Here is a 23,197-nt window from a genome sequence, read left to right as displayed (position 1 = left end):
TCGAGAAAAATAAGTGAACGTATTTAAATAAAAAAAGGATGGTCTCAGCCTAAAGTCACAGAAACAGAGACCACAAGCTCCATGAGCTGCCAGGAGCACACTACCGCAAACGTAATGGCAAAGTCAATACTTTTTTTTTTTTTTCCATTATTGAGTTTGTAAGGTTTGGGTTTTTTTCAACCCTCCATTTTAGATATAGAGTTACAGAAACTGAGTTTCTACCAGAGTATGGATAAGCAAGGACAACAGGCCAGCTCTCACTTCATACATGTTACAATTGTTCCACATTTACATGGAAAACCTTTAAGATTTGGTCCATTTATGTAACTTAACAGCAGGTGGAAAAAGCACAAAACTACTTCCTGTGCAAACAGACCTCAGTGCCATGCAACCACAAAAAGAGAATGTGCTGACAGTCAGCTTCATCCCAGAATTGAGTGCAAAATGGCACCTCAGCTCTCATACCTCTGCCTCCTCGCCTCCTTCCAGCACCTCCAGACCAAGGCCTGCTACAGATTGTGTCCAGCCCCACAGAATATTGCTGCTTAATGTGACACCCAGATCAGTTATACCAAAAATCAGGCTGGATTCAGCCATATGAGCCCACAGGTAGGGCAGGTTTCCCTACAGACAGGGCATCCTTCAGGAAACAGAGCCCATGCCCAGCACCCACTCCCCAAACTCCCCTGGCTGCTAGCCCAGACAGGGCCCCCCCCCTCAGCCTAGTAGAGGAAGAAAACCTCAATCCCATCTGCTTTAGCCTCTTACTACGCGCTGAGGCAGCCTCAGAGGCAGCATAGAGAGACCACATTCATTCTACAGCCCCTCACCCGCCTCTGAAGGGGCGACAGTGGCTGCCTGCGCCTTTAAATCCTCCCCAGGAGGCTCCTCCCTTCCCCGCCGCTGGCCCCGCCCCGCTGCCGCGCGGCTCTTCCGGCTTCGGCTCCGCCCCTTCCGGCTCCGTTTCTTTAAGGCCCCTGAGGCGCGGCGGCGGTGAGAGGGGCTGAGGGGTGGCGGTGGTGCCTGGGCGTGGGGTATTCCCTGGGCTGGAGCTGGTTTCTGGGAGGTGGCTGAGGCGCTGACCTGAGGCCCGGCGTCGGCGGGACGGGGCCTCCCCCCAGCCCTGCTGGTAGGGAGGCGGCTGGGGCTGGGCCTGGTGCAGAGGGCTGTGGAGACCCGGTGGGGCGGGGGAAAGGCTCCAGATCTGTTGAACTTCCTCTTTTATCCTCTTCTTCCCTGTGAGATACGCCTAGCCTAGATGTCTGGCTCCTGTATTCCTGGTCGCTCCCTTGTGCTTTGTGGGTGTTGCTTATTTTGTACATAATTGCTATTCCCCGGCCTGCAACCACTGCATGGTTGTTGGTGGTTAGCCCTGTTTTGCAGGAGGGCCTCTCACACTGACTCACTCCTCCAGGCCTGTGGGTCACACGGCTGTGCCAAGGATTCTAAAAGCAACCCTGAACACTGCTGCTTGAAACATTTCATCCTATGGCTGTGTCCCTGTATCCCTAAACTTTTCTTTTGATGTGTTGCAACATCAAAGCAAGTGTGGTTTACTGTTACAAAATGGATAGATGAAGAATTCAACAGGTGTCAGTTGTGCTTAACAGTACATAGCTGGGTGGGAGAGAAAAAGGTCATTGGACTTCATCAGTTTTAGTATTGGTTCAAGTTTTGCAATGTTTAGCTCTCTATTTTGCCCATGACTCTTGCAAGGATGGTATAGAAAGCTCTCCCTATTTAAACAAAACAAATAGGCTAATGGAGTGTAATTACTTACAGGAAAGAGCTAACTGAAAAGTGATTACACTTACTGTAGGTCAGACAACTCTGATATGTCATTTATGCTTTGAGAAGCTTATTACCTTTCTTAGATTTCATCAGCTCAGCTAATAATGAGATACACAGAAGCAAATTACTTTCTGACCAGAAGTTATAGGCTGCTCCCTGTTTGGCTTAACTCTGGTCATATACAGACCTGATTAACTAGTCCAGCAAAAACAGCTGCTGGCATGAGAGTTAAATTCATAATAACTTCTACAGCTACACATTCCCATATTGTGTTGTGACAACTAGTATGATTCAAAGGAATTTTGTGGGCCTTGTGGGATAAGGTCTCATCCTCACACTATTATGTCCATTTTTACTGCCATCCTGAAGTAACTTTCCCTGGTAATGGGGACATGTTCATATCCTTCCTTATATTGTAAAACAAGGCTGAGGTAGTGTAATATATGGAGTTTTTAACTGCTTGCATCTACCCTGTTTTTCCAACAAAATGACCTAATTAAGCTGTTTAGTCTGAAATGGAAATCATTATTTTGGTATTGATCAGAAACTGGTTATGTTTTTTTTGTTAAAATAACATATCTGCTTGCTTGTTGCCAGGCACTGGATGACCATAACTAAACAATGTCTGTACCACGTGGAGCTGTCCATGCAAAATGGATAGTAGGGAAAGTAATAGGAACCAAAATGCAGAAAACTGCCAAAGTGAGAGTGACAAGGCTTGTGCTAGATCCTTATTTACTAAAGGTAAAAGCTGATTGACAACTTATCTTGCATGGTAGTTTTTGTACTGTGTGGAGGAATGTTTTATTGATTTGACTCTTAGAATTTTTGATAGCTCTTTATGATACAAACTCCTTAAGGAACTTGCATAATGATTTGGCTGTGGGAGTGACTGCAAAGGATGAAAAGCAGTGTGTTGTGAGGATACTTCCATACAGATTGTCTGCTAAATTTATTTCTTTGAAGTGCTTTGCTAATGCACTTCATTTGATCTCATTTGAGAAGGTAGGTTTTTGTTGTTTTACACTTAGATTTAATTTTTCATGTTGACTTGGAGTATGCTTTGTTTTGGAAACTTGACATTATATTAGTCACTTTTAGAACAAATTTTGTAGTTTTTCTGTATGCATAGTTGTAAACATACTTAGTATTTGAATCTGTACTGTCATGTGCTATGCAAGGTTTGTATTTATCACTTCTTGTCAATGCATTTCAAACAGGGAAGTTAAAATTAGTATTTTCTCCATTTTTAGATAGGGAAACCATGGTACATGTAGGTGGAATAACCTGCCTTTGGTGACCAGACAGTTAAGGATACAGTCAGGTTTAGATAGTGGGTCTTGCGGATCCCAGTCCAATACTTTATCCAGTAGAAGAATCTGTTAACTTTTTTCTTAAAAGAAAGATTCTGAATTCTGCCATTCTGATTAAGTAGTGAATTTTATATGAAAAAAATGAACAAGAAAACTCTCAAATGACAAATTTCAAAATACTGATTTCAGGGCTGATGAACGTTAGACACATTAGGAAGAATAAGAATTAATATCAGATCTTGAAGTGTGAACTGCACGGGAAAGTCATTCAGCTTGGAAGAGCCAAGGCAGCTGTCTTGCTGAAGCAGTGTTGATGTGAAGCATCCTAAGGAGAGGAAAGGCTAATGTAGCAGAACTAGAGAGCAGAGAGGCCAGTGGAAAGTGGTGATGCTAGGAAAGGGAATCTATGTTAAGTGAAGAGCCTGTTATTTTTACCCGTATCCATGTGTTTACTATGAACAGCTTTTTGTACTTAGCTTTTTCTTCCTGATCTTTTCTGCAGGCTCAGTTGGCAGTAACATCCTGACCAGAGATTGTCAGGGAAGGGTACTGCTGTACTTTCTTTGGAAAAACAGTAGAGTGCGCAGTTGCATTTCTCTTCATGATCCAAACTGAATCTTATTTAAAAAAATACATAAGACTTTACTTCTCTTTTGTGAAATTTAGTTTGTTTTATATTAACTATATATTTGCCAATTGCTTAATTTTTAAATCTAATGCCAAGATTTCCTTTTTTCCTTCTACAGTTCTTTAACAAACGAAAAACCTATTTTGCCCATGATCCACTGCAGCAGTGTGTTGTTGGAGACATTGTTCTTCTGAAAGCTTTGCCTGAGCGGAGGAGCAAACATGTGAAACACGAACTGGCTGAAATTGTTTTCAAGGTTGGAAATGTCATAGATCCAATAACAGGAAAGCCCTGTGCGGGAACCAGATTCCTTGAAAATCTGTCAGATTCGGAAAATCTGACAGAGGCAGATACTACCTACCTAAGTGAAAAACTTCAGGAACTTAAAGTTTGTTCAACAGACAAATAGTGGGGAAGATGTTTAAACAGAGGGCTTTTCAGCTTGTCTCTGTCAGGGATGTTTGGGGCCCTGCTGTTGTATGTCAAATGTTTCAGTGAAATCTGTAGTAAAAATAAATAGTAAACATAGTTGTTTATAAGAACAGGTGTTACAGATTGATAGGCACCTCAAATCTTTAAATGCAAATACAGAGAAAATGTGAGTTTAGTGTTAATGCTTCATTTTGTTGCATGTAGTTTTGCCCCAAGCCTTGGCAGTTTCAAAAGCCAGCTGCTCACTTGGAATGACTCTTCTGTATTGAGAAAGACAAGAATGTAACTGTATAATGTTTAAGTTTGGTGGGAGGGTCATTAGATTATTTGATTGTTCTGTAATTCAGACAGTCTTTTGTGGTTTGTAGGATTACTTAAGATAATGCTATTAAACCTTTTGAAAGGAAGTGTAGAATTTTAAATCCAGCTACCCGCATGCGTCCTTATTTCCTCTTAGTGTTGTTCATACCACATTGCAGTATCTTCTAACTTCCAAAATCTCTAACAAAAACACAGCCACTTGCCTTTATAATGGCAGCAAGGTGAGAATAAAAACTTTGGGTAGCTTAACATGGTTGCCTTTGTAACCTGTTGAAAGGAAGCAGTTCTGGGAGAGATGGATCTCTTTGAACTGCCAGGAGGAAATAGAAGCTGATAAGAATACAAAGCCAAAAAAGTAAAAGTAAGGATGGTTACACTTGGTCTCATCAGAAAAGCTAATTAAAACAACACATTTTGGGACAGATACCAGTACTAATTTTTTGCATACTTTAATATGAAACTAGAAGGCCATAGCAGTTAATGATTAAAGATCACTTTATCCTGCTACAGCTCTGGGGATCTTGTGTCCTGTCTTCCAGGACATAAAGCAAACTAAGAGTGTGTAGCTGTTACAGCAGCCTTCTGTTGCTGACTTTTCGTTCCAATCTAAAGGAGCATATGCCTCAAAACCCACCATTTGTGGGGACAGCATTCCATGTCCCTGTATGGAAGGGAGAGTGGTATATTAAAGCAATGGGAAATCCTTTTTGAAGTGTCTGCCTATGTTACTGGTCTTTGTTTAAGATTGAAAACTAACCAAGGTGTATCTGAACGGAGTTCCTCTGACCTAAAATATCTTACTTTAAGAAACTGAGCCAGCTTACACTAGTAAGCTGTCAGTTGTGTTCTCTTGTTCTGTTGTCAGTGGTGTAAATCACTTGCCCTTTAACTTCCTTCACCTGCACAAAATCAGTTTCAGCTGTCTGCAAACTGCTAACAGAGTGCAGTTGAACTCAGCAAAATTATTTGGGCCAGGAAGAATGAGAAACTTAAATTTTCTTCAGTTCTTCAAACAAAAAAAATACTGCTCTTGTCCTCAATTGCTGTCCTGCATGTCAGACCAATAAGCTGGGATGTCAAGACACCTTGATTCAAATGTGTCTGGGTAAATCAATGATGTGAACATGATCTCTGACTTTGAGGAAGTGTCTTAAACATATGGCTGTAGGTTATTCTTGTTGATATGTTTGTTGAAGTGGTTTAGGTTTATGTAAAGTACTTAGTAACTGTAGCTGGCTGATTAAGGTCTTCATCGAAGTGGAAGGAAGCCTGGGCTCTGACTCCGGCTTGAGTGAATGTAAAATGTGAAACTTCATCCCTAGCAGAGATTGAGAGAAATCAGACCCAGGCTAGAACATGGCCCTGGGCTGTAGGAAATACGCTTAAGTTGTATCCAAGCAAGCAGTAAAGGAACTTGACCCTCAGTACTTGGGATATGAGTATTCTGATAAGTAGACATATAATGTTTATAAGAAATAGAAAAGGCTTCCTGTTTGGTTAATGACTTGCATCTACATCTAATTGGGAGGTAAATATTCTTTCCCTATATTTCCTGTGATTTTTCTTGAGTAGCTGTGAAAATGTCATATTTTTTCTAAGATTGATTCATCACAGAAGGTTGTCAGGTGTTTTTTTTTGGTTTACAGGTAGGGTCTTGGAGGGTTGCTCGAGAACTCAACATGCGATCAGGTCAAAATGTGATTAAATGTACGTAGTCTGAAGTGTAACTTGTTTTAAAAAGACTGATGGCAATTGTAAGTTAAACTGGTTTTTAAAGAGACGCCACAAACATTGTACTTTACTGATGTTAAAGCACATTGCATGTGCTAGCCTCTGACTTACTCTCACAGAGCGCTGATATAAAAATCATAAAATGGAAATGGAAACTGCACAGTGACATGGTATAGACTTTATATGTGTTATGTAGAAAGACAAGGTTTGCTCATCAACTTGTTTTGTGTTTATCGACTAGTTGCTTTTAGAACTGCCCTTTAACTATTAGCATATGACAAGTTTATTCTTAATTTAAAGTTATTTAAGGATTTGATGCTAGCACACACCATCAGTTTAGCCAAATATTACTGTAGCTGCAACAGTGTGAAGAGAACACTTCAACTCTGGGTGGGTGAAAAATTTTATTTGGGGAATAAGAAACAAGTTTTTGCACATGATTCAAAACATGCGTGGGCTCGCTCCTAGTGTTTTTTCAGGCGAGACCTTAAACCAGGGCTGGGGTCACCCCAAAAGCTGAGCGGGCGGGGAGGGGGTCCCGGCCTGGAGCAGTCCGCGCATGCGCACCCGCGGCGCCCACCGCCCCGCCCCCCCGGCGGCCGTGCGCCCCTCGCGTCCGGCGGCGGCGCTGCAGCGCTCAGCCCCCCCCGGCCCAGGAGGGAGGCGGCCGGAGCAAGATGGCGGCGCGAGTGCTGCTGCGGCGGAGCCTGGCGGGAGCCAGCGCCGTGCCGCGTCTCCCGCCCGGCGGCGGCCTGGCCCTCAGGTGAGCCCTGAGGGGGTGAGGCGGGCGGGAGAGGGCCGCCGAGGGAGGCTGGAGACGGAGCCGACGCCACCGGCGCCTCCCCTCGCACCGCCGCGTAGACCCCCCCCCCCCCGCCTTTCCTGACTGGAAATGGCGCCCCGCTCGCCGGGGCAGCTGACGGGCAGGGCCCGCGGCCCTCCCGTGGGGCGGGGAGTGCGACTCGCTCGGGGTGTCCTTCAAGGTCATGGGCCCCAAGGCCAGCCCCTTCACCTCCCTCCCCCAAGTCCGCCCCTGGGTGGGGATGATGGCCGCGCCGCTGACCCGCTGCGCCGCACCCCTGCCATGCCCCGCCGGGGACGGGGTGCCCGCCAGCCCCTGCCGCCTGTCCCCCGGGCTCGGGCTGCGCGGACACCCCACCCCTGCAGGCAACAGGGTGCACCGGCAGCCCGCGGCCACGTATCGCCGGTGCACAACCACCCTGCACACATGTATTCCTGGTGTTGGGGTATACGGATGCTCTGCACCCAGATATCCCTCCAGGATCAGGGTGTACAGCTATTCAGCATCCCAACTCCACCAAGCAACAGGGTGCGTGGCCACCCTGCATCTCATGTCCTCCGGTGTTGGGGTGCATGGCTGCACACACACCACCACCCCTTGGTGTCAAGATGCACAGCTGTTCCATGCTCAAGGTGCCAGGTTGCACCCCTACCCAACACCCATGTTTTCCCTAGGGTCAGGGTGCACAACTGCACACACCAGTGTCTTCTGCCTTCATGATGCACAGCTACACATGGCCCCCAGCATGTGTGTGCACCCCTTGGGTGTCAGGGCGCATGTATTCATATTTCCTGTGGGAGCTGGGATGTGTGTGCACATGCATACAACCCCCAGGTGTCAGGGCACATGCACCAACACATCCATGAAGTTCTGGAGTGCAGACGTTTGCATGCCCATGTCTGATGTGTGAAGGGTCGGACACATGCACACCTCTTGGGTGGCAAGGGTGCACACACACATACACAGCTCTCAGGTCACAGATGTGCACATGTGTTGGGTATACGAAGCAGACACATATGCTCCCTGGGTGTTGGAGACGCAGAAGCACCCGAGCTGGGATACATCTACACGCATTTTTTCCTCCCTTTGAAACAGGGAAAGCTGCTGTCTCAAGCCTCAGAATGGGCAGCAGCCCCTGTGCAAGACTAAAGCCATCACTGCAGCAGCTGTTTAAAACAGGAACAGGGAGAGTTGTGAGGAGTGTATGTTGTGAGACTTTAAGTGCATGTTTTGGGGGTTTTTCTTAGTTTCAAATAAACTTTGTTTAGACCGGATCAAAAACTGTCAATTATACACAAGTTGTTTTTCTTTCTCTCCCAGGCAGACATGGGTTACTACAAAATCTAAGTATTTGACCTGGTATCTCCCACCCAGTTTATATTTTGTGCTAAAACAAAAGCTAAGCGGGGTAGAAGTGTTTCCATGATCATTTTTAATCTAAGCAAGCTGTTCAGTGTTAGCCTTTTGTGTCCACAGCCCAATCTTTGTGGCAAGAAAGCTAAGCCGATGGTTAACATTTGTATGATAAGAGCTTGCTGGCAAAGTCAAGCAGTGCCTTAAAAGATTGCATGAAAACTCTCTTCAATCAGTATTGTTCCCAGAAAATAAAAAATTGTGAAGTGTGATGGTAATTCCATATAGTGTATCTGTGTTCATTCTATGTGTATATTCACGTTTTTGTTAGTGGTATTTGTGTTTTGGAACAATTTGGATCCAATATCTATTTTACTTGGAACACGTATTATAATATTGTGGGCATAATGTTAAGAAGTTAGTTAAAAGTAGATCTTTTAGATGATGGATTAGTTTTGAAGTAATTTGTGGTTAATACTCACAACTGGCAGTCCAAAGACATGAATTTAGTCCCTACTCTTCCAGAGCTAATCTTGGGTACATATTGCCCACACAAGTGGGCACAGTAATCAGTTCAGGACTTGTTGATTTGTGGGTGTCTAGAATGACACCAGTAGTGTAGGACTTCTCTAAGGATATGGATTTTTTAATAAGGCCAAATAAGGCCATAGCATCTCCGATTTGGTGCCCTATCTATTTTAATAAACTTCAGCTGTTACCATTCTTTATTATAAGTTTATATTTAGATGGATAGTCATGATTTGTTAGTCATTGTTCATGAGGAACTTTACAATTGCTGGGTAAAAGATTTTACAGAAATGTGAAGTATTACTCATTTCATTGTATTGAAAATAAAATATACCTCCAGTTTTAGGTACAGTTTAACATTCAAGTCATGAGAATCTCCTAATAGCAAAGTAATTTGCTTTTCAGTATTATCCCTGTAACGCCAGCTTACTCTTGCTGCTGATAAAGCTGGTTCACAAAAAAAGCAACGTGATTATTTGTCTCTTTCACCTTCAAAGTTTGTTGCAAACAATGATCCTCACAGAAGAGTGTTCTAAATATTAGTTTGCTAATTCCATTCAATAAAGGGGAGGAAAGGGCAATAGTTAGGATCTGAGTTGCAAAAATGAGCACTGCAGGACTAGGATTGAGTTCTGTCTCCTAGAGCCCTGTTTGCTGTCCAGTAAGCATTTGTGCTTACTTTAAGGGAGCTTTTTAAAACAACTTGGGTTTATTAGGTGGGGTTTACCCCCTATCATCTGGGACAGCTTGTGTTCCTGTGGTACCTGAGGTAGATGTGACAACACGACTGCAGTCACCTGTGCCTTGCCTACTCCAGCTGAGATCAGAGATAGGTCTACTCCAGGCAGCTGCGTACCCTCTATTCTAGCAACAGCCTTACTGTGGAATGCCCTTTTTAAATGCATGTACTCAGGAACAGGTGATTAGCTTTCAGCACAGTAATATGTTTGCGTGTTTGCCTAGGGCCAAAGAAGGCACCTTTTCAATAAATACATCAATAAGGTATTTACCAATTACTTCTTAACATTGAAGGTTATCTCAGCTGCAGTTTTGCTTCTGGTTTTTACTGTTTCTCTGCTATGAAATACTTTTCCTTTCCTCCATTCTGCTTCCACAGGGTGAACCAGTTCATTATGTTACTTTCAGACATTGGGACTAAAACACTGATTGTTGAAAAACACTGCTAGTGTGAACTACTTTTGTGTAACACAGACAGGCATGTTCATGAAGAGATTTTTCCTGGAGGAAGTTAAGATTTTCTTTCACTTTTTTTTTTTTTTTCCCTGGAATGATTGTCACAAACTTTTGATATTGGGAAGACAGCTTTATAGCTGAAGACTGATAGCTTCTTCTGGATCTCCTAGTCAGTAATTAAGGGTGAAAAGTTGATTTCTGAGGCAGGAAAAGGTTTAAATTTCCAGCTGTAGTGCCACATTTTTAGTATGTCAGAGAAATATTTTAGTATTTCAGCAGAAACCCCATATCAAAAAGAGACAAATGGAAGGAAGTGCTTCTTAGGAGAAAGAAAAAACATTTGAGCTTGGGGTCCCCTGTCATACATTGTAGAGAATTGGTTAAATACACTGGCTTTCTTGTCCTTCTGCACAATTTTTGGTGGTTGAGGGGTCTTCTGTCAGTTGGAAAAGAGAAGAATAATTCCTTTAACACATTGTTTAAAAAGAACACAGTTATCAATTATAAAGTTTTGTGTACTCTGTGGTGTAAAGGGAAGTGGTATTATTTTGGAAGTGTACTTGCAGAAGCTGCATAAAGGTTAGATTAAAAAAGACAGTGAAATTCTTCTGTTTCAAAGAAAGGGAAATTGTAAATGTTGTACAAAGAATGTGGATCTGTACCCCTACATAGTACAGTTGCCAGAATTTGGAACGGGAATATTTGCAGGATATTTGTTTCCTGCCACTCGTAATTTTTTCCCAAATTAGACTTTCATTATATTTTTTCTCTTGAAAGATGCGCTATTTAACTTTTCCTTTTTTAGAGCTATATTTAAGCAACGTAGGAACATATGGCAGTTACTTTCCTACTTACACTGTACAAATTTTTCCTTATGCACATTGTCTTTTTGCTCTTTTTCCACTCTTGTCTGTGTACATCAGGACAGACCCAGCCTTCTTGAGCAAAGATACTTGGTTAAAAAGAAGATAAATAGGCAGCAAAATCAGCCATCCACCCATTCCCTGCCATGTGCACAAAGAATAAAAGTGGATAGTGTATGATTAGCTGTTTGGCTCTGTAGTGAAATGGTTTGTGAGAGGGTAAATCTTAGTGTGGAAAGAACTGCCTTTACCTTGCTAGGAAGTGGCTCAATGGAAAGTTTTAGTAACAGATGGGTATGTAACTGTGTGTTATGATACTGTTTGCATTAAACTTGATTGTGCCTATCTTCTGTGCATTGTGGGCATTTTCAAGACACGCTCAGTGACAGTGTAATGTACTTGTTAATATGTAGGGGGCTGGTATCTTCAGCTAGCAGACCTCGTGAAGAAAGTTGGTTAAAATCGCTATTTGTTCGCAAAGTCGATCCAAGGAAAGACGCTCACTCCAACCTTCTAGCCAAAAGAGAGACCAGCAGTCTGTATAAACTACAGAGTGAGTGATATTTTTATATTTCACATTACCATTTCTTTATTCTGTTCCTGCATTTCTCATGTAATGTTGTTGTTTCAGTTCACAATGTAAAACCAGAATGTCTAGACGCCTACAACAAGCTTTGGTAAGTCTGCGTATTATGTTTTCACATTTTAGACACGTTGATTTGATCACAAGCTGTTCTGAAACTTGGCAAATATCATAATTATTTAGAGGGGAGGTAGAAAAATTCTGCTTTTACTTTCAGGGTATGGTGTTAAATAGATCATATTCTTGGAGAGAGATGGCAAAAGATACGTTACTCAGTTCACCCCCTGCCTTCCCTCTTGAAGGTGTCATTTTCCTAAGCTGCCATTTGGGATGATGCCTTTTGTGAAAACATTGGTGACATTTGTTGGAACAGCTCTCCCCCTTCCCTTAATTGACTTACAATTGCTGGTCCATGCGGGTAGATCCTAGTATGCTAGCATGTCCCACTCCAGCTGCCATGTAGGAATGTGTTGAGGGTGGTTATTGTCTGCATACAGGAAGGAAAGGGAGAGATCACCGGTAAGTAAAACTACATGCCAGTATTAAATTGAAGTATAAGTTTGAGGAGATTTTAAAAACCCAGGAGTTGACTTTTTCTCAGCTCATCTATATCCTTCTACAAAAGTATTGCTACTGAGACCTACTCTTAAAGAGCTATGCAACTCCTTGGATAAGATCTTTGCATGGGGGTGATATCCTCCAAAGGGAGCAGTACTGTTACGGGTTTTCCAGAAAGTTACAGCTCTATAAAATGTATGAATTAGTAACATTTTAAATTTACTCCTTTAAGGACAAAATTGCAGAAATATTAGTCCTGTTCTGCCTACATAATCACTCCTCTGGAGCCAGAACAACTGCCTTTTCAAGAACTGTATGTTTAAATTTGGAAATGTAGTGAGCCTCACATGTTTTGAAACAGCAGTGCTTTCTCATGGACAGTGATCATCTTGTCAGTTAAACAAGACATTCTTAGCATAATAATGCCCTACTGCAACCAATTTTTTAAGTGTGATGTATTGGTGAGAACACCAGCTGGGCTGGAGGGTGGGGAAGAAGTTCACAACTCCCAGTTTATGTCCTCAACTGTGTTATTGGTTGGCTGTGCAGCCATGAGTAGGTCATCCAACATCTCTGTGCCTACATGTGTCCAGCTTTGAAATGGGGCCAGATAACCCAAAACTGTTTTCCTTGCTATACAAACATAGAAGTCCACTAGAATAACATTCAATCATAAGGTATTTTTAGCTTTTTTGTTTAAAAAAATAAATCCACAGAGAAGCACAATTGGCATTCAACCAGCTTTCTGTTTAAAAGCTTAATATAAACATACAGGACAGGGAACCAGTTCTCCACATTATCTCATGAGCTACTTAAATGTTGAGTGAAAGCAGAGGCTTTTATTTTCAAGGAAAGAGACAATAGCAAAGAAAGAAACTGCTGACAGCAATCACATTAATTATGTGTGGTTAGATCTATTCTTTCCAAACCAAAGCAAATTTAAGTATTCCAGGGAAGGAGAAAACTTAAGAATGGAGTAATAAAAACCAGTAAGCCTCTCTGAACTTCCCTCCTTCCTCTCCCTAAATTAAAGATGAACAGGTTAATTCCTTATTCTGTATGAAATCAGAATAAGGATTGGTCATCATGTATTAATAAAGACATAATGTAATGAAGACAATTACGAGAGTACTTCATGAATCACTGTGGTTAAGGACCCCTTCTGAAGAATTAGGAGCAGTTATTTTTAAAAAAGGAAAAAGATGGTGTTCATAAGGTATTCCGTGAGTGTTTTTTTCCTGTAATTTGCAACAAAATATATTTTAGGGTTATTGTAATAATTTAACATTCCCATTTAAAGCTGCCTTTCTAGGATTTCATTATGCTTTGCAAAAACGAACTGATGGTGAAACATCCTTGAAAACATCTTTGGAGAGTCATTCTGTCATATTATTTACACCGTGTATTGAGAAATCTTGAGGTACAAATTGGTAATGAGATTTGCTCAGGGTTGTCTAGAAAGTCAGTGGCAGAATCAAGAGGAAAACTCATCTAATGACTCCCAGCCCAAGATCAGCTTACTTCCTATTATTTGATACCATGCAGAGACTCATTGCCTCTGAGCCAAACTGAGTAAGAGGGGTAATTATTCAGGGAAAAATATTAAAAGGTAAAGTTCAACCAGACTAACTGACTTATTCATCAAAGTACAGTGCAATGAGAGCTGTCTTAACTGAGCCAGCAATTGATAAAACTTAATTTACTAATGCTAATGTAGGCCGCTTTTAAAGTTTTTAAAAATATTAGAAATACTGGAAATAGTCAAACAGAAATTTTGTGTTAGAGGTATTTTTAAGGCCTTTAATGGGTATGCTTTAATGGGTAAGTTGCCTCAAACTAAGACCACTTTCTGAAATGGTAGAAAGCAATAAGCCTGCATACTGTGAAGTACAGTCATCATTTGATCTAGCAAAATACTCGTTTTTATTCTTTCAGCTCAGCAGAATTAATAGCATTGTAATTGGTACAGAAGACTGTCCTTTCCTCTTGTTGTGTATTCTGCCTCCCTTGGTAAAGAAAAGCTTTTCCTAAAGCAAATCACCCGTGTAGTTAGGCTGCATTTTCTCTAAGTGAGACATCCTAATAATTACTTTTCTAATGTGTTGGATAACCCTTTAGGTGACAGACATAGTTTATTGCATCGAAAGAATTCTACCATGCTGAGTATTTGTCATACAGTCTAAGAAATGGTAACACTTACCTTAATTTTTCATAGTGGTGCAGCTATCTTTCCCCTGTATAGCAGATTTTTGTATTTCAGCTTTCTCTTCTGAAAAGTAGAGCTTGTGAATTTTCATACCATAATGATAAACGTGTGGTGATTTGTTATACATATCAACTGTAGCCTCCCTGAAGGAAATGCAACATAGTGTCTGTATTCCTTGTTTTCAAGTCAAGAGGTGCTGCCAAAGATTCATGAAGAAAAACACTACCCATGTGCACTGGTGGGGACTTGGAACACGTGGTACGGAGAGCAAGATCAGGCTGGTAGGAGATAGAAGTACAACAGAATGTAAAACCATACAAGTGAAACGTGTGCTTGGCAGGTTTCTTCTCTTTAAATGATCTCTGTTGATAGTAAACCTTTAGCAATGTATATGCAGCGAGGGTGTGTGTGCATCAATTATCAGTAGTCATTAACATTTACAGTGCTTGCTTTTTGTCTTGTTGAGTTTGACAGTAAAGCATTAATTCCTAAAATTTGTCCTATTGTTAATACACTTTCATATTTTCCAGGTGGTAGAAAGTTTCCAGGTTTTGGGAAATGCTTGTAAAATGTGGTCCTGAAATGTTTTGCGGGCACAGATCATGTTCCTGAATATTTAGGGTAAAGGCAAAGGCTTACAAAGGCAGAGTTTATCTTGCATTGGCCAGTATAAAAGCTTTACTCAGACTTTCATACTGTAATTGCTGTATGATAATGAAATGCAAATCATTCATGCCATCTGAAAAAGTGATTGCATTGTAAACTCAACAATGAGCTAGGCTTTTACTGGAAGAAAGTGAAAATATTTCTGTTCATGTTCATATAAGGATACTGCCTAACTATGCAGATTGAAAATATATTGGAACTGGAAATTACTGAAGAGCTGCTACAGAGGTAACTATGAAGAGTATAGTGTAGGGAAAAAACCTGAAAAATTTCCTAGGCTCTGGGAAATTGAAGGAATGGGAAGCCACAAATACAAAGTGGTGTACTGATATTTGTTATGTAGCTCCATTGTTAGAGTCATGCTAGTATCAATGTCATTGCTTCGTTACTGACAAATATACTCATGTACACATTCATTTTTCCTGCATTCACAGCATATTGCAATATTGACACTGAACAAATGCAAAGAAATAACAGTAGATAAACCAAACGTCTGAGAAACAATTCTAAAAGTTGAAAGGAAATTGGGGAAAGAAGACAACTGAAATGAGAATATCTTAGCTGAGTCTCATTCGTTGCTTTTGTAACGTATTAACACAGACTGTATGTGTAATTGCATCCATAGCCTGCCTTGAAAATGTTATTGCAACAGTTCTAGCAGTGTATTAAAGCAGATTATGGGTTTTTGACTTGTTCAGTACTTGTGCCCAGGCTGTGTTAATGTTAGGTGGATATATCAGATTTGCCCTGGGGATAAAACAGCAGAAGCAGGCACACTGGATGAATCTGCTATCACAGTGAAGTGCCTTACATTAGTCTCCAGTGCACTCTCCTAAGCAGGTCTGCTTTAGAGGAGAGAAAATAGCTTTTGTGACTCTTTGAAGTGAAATATTGTTGCCTTGCTATATTAAGTGCTTGTAAACAAATCTTGTTCTGATTTATTAAAGGGATTTTTTATGATTTATTAAAGAGAGAATGCTTTGAACAAACTCAGATGTAGATACCTGTTCTGAAATTGTTTTTATGGGGAAAACCCTAGCAAATGTAACAATTCTAGCATGTTCACATATCTTCTGCTTTTTAAAATGTAATGTTTACCTCAAAAATAACATTTGTATCATTTTTCATGTCCTACAGAAAGTGTGTTGCTCTTTGTGCTTGAGTAATTTATTGAACTAAAAAGTCTACCCCGCTATTGCTTTTGGATAAAATTGGTGTAAAACATATTTTTGAAATTAGTTCATCCTCTTAAATTGAATCTCAGTTTCAGCTACAGTCATGTAAAGTCATCACATCTTAGTAGCACGGCAACAAAAAGTCCTTTCAGAAATTTCCCTGTTATCTTTAGAGTAGGTTGCAAAATTTTCCAAAAGAACTTTTCAAAAAGCAGATGATTCTATTATTCTTAAAATGTTCCAAAGTGTAGTGCTTTCTTTAATGAAAATCTATTTTTAAAGCTGTTTCCTGATTTCTATTTTTGTATAATTCTGTAGTCTGAAGAGCATTTTATACTGTGATATTCCATAAGATTTAGCACTGGTCTGTGACATCCCTGAGAAAGCTTCCTTTTTTTCTGTTTCAGTTCATCTGTGGAGATACGAGGGAGGCTATCCAGCTCTCAATGAGGTCATGAGTAAACTCCGTCAAAATAAGGTAAAATGCATTGATTTTATTAGAATTTGGTATTTTACTCAGAAGAGAACAAAGAATAGTCAGAATAAAAAACTGCACATTTGGATACCTGCTTTTACTTCAATGTCTCATCTTCCTGTACAAATTTAGAAACGTCTTTGGAAAAGGGTTTATTCTCATATTCAGAAATACTGAGGTTTAATACCTGAATACTTTATAAAACACTTACACTTAGTGCTGTGTAAACATGCCACTTGAAATTTTCAAATAGGCTAGGGGAAATTAGATGCCTTTACAATTTAAAGGATTTCAGTGTCCCCAAAACCCAAGATAGCATTAAAAAAAAAAATCTAAGCCACTGTATGGTATACTGCTTTTTGTTGTTGAAGCATAATATGCAGTTTGACACCGATCACATTGTTTTTTAGGAATTCACAGAGTTTCGCAAAGAAAGAGGTAACATGCTTCTCTCGCGCAAGAACCAGTTACTGTTGGAGTTTAGTTTCTGGAATGAACCTGTTCCCAGAGAGGGGCCTAATATTTATGAACTGAGATCCTATCAACTTAGAGTAAGTTTAAATTTTTATTTTTTAAGCTCTATCCTGTCATAAAATGTTCAAAGCATGTTTATGCAATGTAGATGGAAAACAGACCTCATCTTAAAAATCTGATTCTTATCAAAGCTGATGTCTGAGTCATTGTTGCTCTCAAAGTGTGGGGTACAAAACGAAGGCAGGCTCCAACAAGATACTAATATCTGCAGGGCTGAAACCCCTGTATTTTCATTTGAAGAAAACCTCAGGCGAATGACTAAGAAGTAATATAGTAAGTAAACAGAGTAATTACACATTATTATAATACGGTTATCACTTGAAGAAAGTGATTTTATTAATGCATAGTGTTTTCCATACATAAATGTTGCGAAAACTGTCCAAGTATTCTAACTTTCTTTAAACTACAGTTTTAACAGTCTGTTTTGTTTTTGTAGCCTGGAACAATGATTGAGTGGGGAAATTACTGGTAAGTGTTGCTTTAGCACTTGTGTTCTCCTATTTGAGAGATGTATGTTTAAAAATCATGAAGTGGAGGTGGCAGAATGGTACCAAAGCATTTTAGTCACCCAGTTAATGGCCTGCTTATGTACATATGCAACTTGTAAGATAGTTCTTTGACCCTTAATTTATCCTTTGAGGAGAGAAAGAGGAATTCTGTGTGCAAACAACATTTTAGGCTCTGTGGTTTGGCTTTCCTTCACATAACCCTTTTAGTTTGCTGTAATATAGCAGAAACCGTTTATTTGCAGCAGAAAGCACTGCTTGGTGAAGGGTGGCAGTTAACTCCTTGAGACTGTGTTGATCTTTCACAACTTCTACAAGACCACTAGAAGCTGACTTACTTTTAGTTTAAATGGGCTAAATCTTGGCTCTTTTAATCTTTAAAAGTCAAGTTGCTTCTTGAAAAGCTATTGCGCAGCACCTTTGTGTATTAATATATAGGTTAAAAGCATTTGAGACAGTCTTCTGTTGGGTGTATACTTCTGATTTTGTCTTATTTAAATCAGTGTAAGTTTCTTTCAATTTGCATTCACTGTCCTTGCAGTTCTAATGGTTGATAGTTAAACAATTTGGAGTATTTTCAATTATTTTGACAAAGGTGAGGACTTGGATTTTTAGATGTGTCATTGTCATTGATAGAATTTATTTAATTACAGTAATTTGAGTAAAGTAAACTGAATTTAGAATTTTTATAAAATAGGCATACCTATAGCGGTAGCCTGTCTAGTTTAGAAGATGCAACAGATATACAGTTAAGAGAAATACTGATCATATTTATGCAACAAATCATGGAGTGTTGCATAGGACAGCTGCATAGCAAATGTCTATGTGAATAAAAAAGTTGTATTCCGCTACCACAAAGTCTGTGATAAATGAGTGTGGCAAAGACGATACGCCTGAAACTCAAGGATTTATTTTTAGAACCTGCTATAAAAATGGCCTGCCACTTTACACTGTTCCAGCAATTATCTTTATACTGAACCTGACATTGAAGAATGATTAATGCAGAGTCTAGTGAAACTGTAGGCCTCCAATTTTAACTCATTCTAACAAGATACATAGGTATACTTTAATTACTTAGTGCTGAAAAACGATGTATTGCAGATTTTTTTCATATTTCTAATTGCTGAAGTGTACTGCAAATGCTATTTAATATTTTGGCTTCCTTTCAACTCTGTTTTCCTTTCAATTATCACTTATTTCCTGCCCAGATCTGCTGGTTTTAATGGCTGCTTTGCTCTTCTGTAGGGCTCGTGCAATTCGTTTCCGACAGGATAATAATGAAGCAGTTGGAGGATTTTTCTCACAAATTGGACAGCTGTATATGGTTCATCACCTTTGGGGTAAATTTGTGTTCTCTGCTTTTTTCTCACTGAATCAGCCCCTAACAGACTGTTGACTTTGCCCAGGAGACAAGGTTTTTACAAAAGGCAAAGGAATGTCTTAAAAGGGTTTTGGGTTGTTTTTTGTTTTACATCAACAATGTTGATTTTCTTAATTTTTGTGTAGGTAACTTTATTCTTCAAACAAGCAAGCAGAAGTGAACATTTCATGTTTTGTTCTGTTTCCGTCAGTTTCTCATGGCTCTTTCTTATTAGGGACTGCTTGTTTGCTTTCAGCAATACAAGCATGACAAGCCATGTCCTGCCATCTCTTTTCTCCATCCCCATTCATGCTGAAGTCAGGTTTTTACAGTTTAGTTTCAAGCATTGTATATAGCACACCTACAAAAAGGAGATTCAAGCATTTATTTACATCAGGTGTTCTGGCTTTCTCTGTGTGTCAGTCTCCACAAATGCTTAGCTGCTTTTCACATGTTAGGATTTTTTTCAACTTGAAGAAACTCATTGTCTAATACTTATTTTAGAAAATATGCAGTATTATCTTCATATCGCAACAATTCAGAATATTATATTCCAGCATTAGAAATCTGACACCACTCATGTAGAACTGTACTCTGTCGCATTATCTGTCTTACCTGTGTCTAAGACATTCTCTCTTCCCCAGTTCCTTCTGCTTGTGTTCGTTTGGGAGCTTTTTCTTTTTGTGGAGAAGAACTTCTGACTTTTTTCCTTCCCAGTGTTTGCAGCCTCCTAATTATGCACTAGAATACTTTTAAGGGAGCTGTTCATGTGCAGAAGGAAAAGGAGTTACTTCTAAGCTTTGTGCTTGTTGTTTTCCCCCACCAGCTTACAAAGATCTCCAAACCAGAGAAGATATAAGGAATGCTGCATGGCATAAACCTGGCTGGGATGAACTAGTCTATTACACAGGTAACCTATTAACTTCGTTGGAATGCTGGAAGTAGACTTTTGTGCATCCCATCATTTTTGTTCTTCAGTACATTGCACAACGATAAAAGTTTTGCATCTCTGGTGTGTGTGTGTCTGTATCGTTTTTTGTACTGTAAGGGAAAGGAGGGACATTTCACTAAGCTGTAAAGTGACTTTTGCAACTGATTGTACAAACTTGGAAAAGTTGCCTAATTGCTAAAAAATTGCTACCTTAATAGTAAATTTTTATACAAGTACCTCTCCTGTAGAAGAACAGATTTGTGTAAATGCTTAAGTTTGTGTTCAAAAGTTTAGGGAACCAATAGTGAAATTTATCTTTATATTAAATTGTTACCTCTAATATTTCGTGAAATACAGGAGCCTTGTTAAGTGCGTTCCTTTGAAAAGGGAATTTAGACTTTGGAACTAGTCTAGGAGCTAGGAGCTAGGAGATCTTTGAGATCAAAGATAGCTTTCATACCAAAACTCACAAAAGTATGCTAAGCATGTCAGATTTTGGTTCCATAGGGTACATTTCAAAGGAAGTATACCGGCAAAATGTAAGATAACTTTCATTGTGGTGAAAAGGAATAGATGTTTGTCTTCAAAGGAGCAGACATTATATTAAAAGATCACTTGTTCTCAAAACTACTATGCTTCAGTTACAGGAATGTTGGTGGTTACTGATGACTTGGCATGCACTAGCTAGGAGAGTAATTTGAAGACAATAATATCTGTTCAAACTGAGTGTGCAGAACTGCTAATGATCTGTTAGTGAAATTAAACCCTGTCTCAATTTTTTTCAGTGCCCCTTATTCAGGAAATGGAGTCCAGAATCATGATACCATTGAAGATTTCTCCGCTTCAGTAAAGTCACTGATTTACTTGTGCCTACATAGATAAAGTGACAAGTATTTGTCTTAAGTTAATTTATGGTATACATTGTATATCATAGTCTGAAATATAAAAGTACTGTATTGAGCTTATAAAAGAGACCTCTTTTCTTCAGAATCTAATGTCTCTTAGGATTGTACCAGGAAAAAAAGAAATACAGGACTGTAATTAAAAGGTTGGTTAATTGAAAACAAGTACAAAGACATATATGAGTTCCTCTGTGAGACAGCTCCTCAGGTTAAGTATGGCATACAGTGTTTAATATTTTCTGCTACATAGACAATGCCCAGTGTTCAGTAACAGCAACAGAATGGAGCGTTACAGTTGCTCTGGCCTTTGTGTAGCATTATAGTGACTGCAGATGTTAAAAACAAATACGGGAGTTCTGACATTAGAAGCTCTGAAGCCCTCAGGCAGCTCTGAAATACACCTAGCTGTTTTAGCAGGCCCGAAATCAGTAAGTAGCTCTAAATTTACAAATAGGCAGTCATTACTTGAGGATAATACTGTTTGTCAGGTGATAGCTTATGGACAGAGAATAGGGCATTCTGTTTTGCAAGGACTCTGAAGCCTGTTGAAACTAATCGCACATTTGTGTAGATATCTACACCTGAAATTAATTTTGTGAAGTATGACTTACAGTTTTCAAAGAGAGACTGACAAGACGTGGTTGCCTGAACATTCTGCAGGGAATCGAGTTCGGTTAAATACATTTATCTCCACAAATAACTTGGAAGTCTAGGAAAAGGGGTTTAATTTAATAAGCAATCATGACTTCAGACATATGCTTGGTCAGGTGTTTCACTAACTGTACAGTAGGTACTTACGAATTGATGTGTGAAACTGGCGCATGCTGAGTCAATAGGATTGGCATAAAGCGGTGTACCATTATGTCCAGTTCTATTTTGGTTTCACTTTTAGACTAGAATATATCAACACTTTTGGTGTCTGCAGTGATGTGAACATCCTGTAAGTGAAAATATTCTCTCTTTAAAGTGGCTACAAGAATCAGTGTAACATACAGAAAGTACAAATCAGTTACTGAATGTCCAGTTTGTACATTTCAATGAGTTTTCAGGAAGAACATATCAGTCAATAAAATCCTTTTAATTTTCACATTTTACTGGCACCTTATATGTATTGCACCACCTGTGTTTTCTCTCATCCTGCAGTGTTTACTGTGGAAAATTTGAATAATTCTTCGATTTTCTTTCCATGTGAAATACACTGCACTCTTGCGTTGGCTTGAATTTCATCTTGAACAAAGTCAATATTTGATCTGATTCTTGTCTGTTTGCTTATTTTCTTCCTGTTGTCAACCAATTATGGGATTTTACTGAGTAAAATTCTGTACTATATTAGCTTAAAGTTCTCAGCTTGGCTTACTCAGTGGGTCAAGTACATCACTTCAGCTGTTCCTTCTTGTAAATCAGTCACGAGCAGTACTATCATCTGGGGCTGTCATTTTTCCAGACTTTTGGGACTACTGTTTAGCTGCAAAAGTTAAAAAGTATGACAATATCAGCTTCCAGTCCTTGTTATTTCTCCCAGTATGCTCCCATATTTCTTGCTCCTAGGGAATTTTCCTTGTAACTTACCGCTCATAACCAGCAATCTCAGTCAGAGACAAAAGGCGAAAAACATTTTTGGAGTTACAGGGTTTTGTGGGTTGTGATGTAATCTGTGTTTCTTACCTTCAGCTGGGGCACTAGGAATTAAATTCAGTCAGGCAGAGCTCCTTTTGTTTAAGGACCATGAAGTTTTGCATGAATAAGAAGTCTAAGGAATAACTGCGTGTTCTGTGGAGTGACATCATATGGCACAAGTCTCTTCAGTCTTTATACACTACCTAGGATCTGAATTCCCACTAGTGGTATTCTAATGTATTATGGATGTGCCTTCTGTCATTCTGAGCTTCAAACTCGTGCTCTGGCTGTTCCTGTTATTTTAGTTACAGATAACTATGTAAACTCACCGAACATAACAGTAGTGTTACACCAATCTTTTCTTGCTTCCCTTTGCCTGAGCCCTTTCTGAAGTTGGTTTCCCCCTGTTGTGAACACTGTTGTGATTTTCCCTCTTAATCTCATGGCCAAGTCTGCCTTCTTCCTTTGACTAGCAATACTTCGGCATTTCTTAGAGCAGAATTTGTAGAATTCAGGACTGAAGTCACTTTCCAGTGGTTGGAAAGTGGGGAGCAATGCCTGGAAGGGTCTCTGGTAATTACCAGTTCTTGTTCCACTGTAATGAAGACACAATTAAAACTCCAGTTTAGTTGTCCTGTAGTCTTCCTAGAAGAGAGTGCAAACTGTTAAGTCCCCTCATGCAAATTGAATATATAACTTAAAGCAATTCTGCCTCACTGAATAATCAC

General features: G+C 39.8%; 2 protein-coding genes across 2 annotated transcripts; both read left to right on the top strand.

The window, feature by feature from the left end:
- Positions 1–1,182: 1,182 nt before the first annotated feature.
- MRPS17 (mitochondrial ribosomal protein S17) lies at positions 1,183–6,663 on the top strand. The gene is made up of 3 exons (XM_009486750.2): positions 1,183–1,298; positions 2,389–2,535; positions 3,851–6,663. The coding sequence occupies exons 2-3, from the start codon at positions 2,413–2,415 to the stop codon at positions 4,139–4,141; spliced, it is 414 nt and encodes a 137-aa protein (XP_009485025.1). The 5' UTR covers positions 1,183–1,298; positions 2,389–2,412; the 3' UTR covers positions 4,142–6,663.
- A 230-nt stretch (positions 6,664–6,893) lies between these two features.
- Positions 6,894–21,939, top strand: NIPSNAP2 (nipsnap homolog 2). The gene is made up of 10 exons (XM_075719650.1): positions 6,894–6,979; positions 11,370–11,509; positions 11,588–11,633; positions 14,490–14,584; positions 16,552–16,622; positions 17,030–17,170; positions 17,590–17,621; positions 18,905–18,999; positions 19,846–19,929; positions 20,736–21,939. Exons 1-10 carry the CDS (start codon positions 6,894–6,896, stop codon positions 20,798–20,800), a joined length of 855 nt encoding a protein of 284 aa, XP_075575765.1. The 3' UTR covers positions 20,801–21,939.
- The last annotated feature ends 1,258 nt before the right edge of the window (positions 21,940–23,197 follow it).

Source organism: Pelecanus crispus, chromosome 12, assembly GCF_030463565.1.
Source record: "Pelecanus crispus isolate bPelCri1 chromosome 12, bPelCri1.pri, whole genome shotgun sequence".
Classification (NCBI taxonomy): Eukaryota; Metazoa; Chordata; class Aves; order Pelecaniformes; family Pelecanidae; genus Pelecanus; species Pelecanus crispus.
This window is presented reverse-complemented; position numbering and strand designations above follow the sequence as displayed.

What these genes read in the sequence shown, in the direction of transcription:
- NIPSNAP2 (XM_075719650.1), top strand. Translation starts at nt 6,894, where the DNA reads ATGGCGGCGCGAGTGCTGCTGCGGCGGAGCCTGGCGGGAGCCAGCGCC. An exon ending in CAGTCTGTATAAACTACAGA is followed by an intron (nt 11,510 to 11,587) that starts GTGAGTGATATT and finishes TTGTTGTTTCAG; the next exon opens with TTCACAATGTAAAACCAGAA. An exon ending in ATTGAGTGGGGAAATTACTG is followed by an intron (nt 17,622 to 18,904) that starts GTAAGTGTTGCT and finishes GCTCTTCTGTAG; the next exon opens with GGCTCGTGCAATTCGTTTCC.
- MRPS17 (XM_009486750.2), top strand. Translation starts at nt 2,413, where the DNA reads ATGTCTGTACCACGTGGAGCTGTCCATGCAAAATGGATAGTAGGGAAA. An exon ending in TAGATCCTTATTTACTAAAG is followed by an intron (nt 2,536 to 3,850) that starts GTAAAAGCTGAT and finishes TTCCTTCTACAG; the next exon opens with TTCTTTAACAAACGAAAAAC.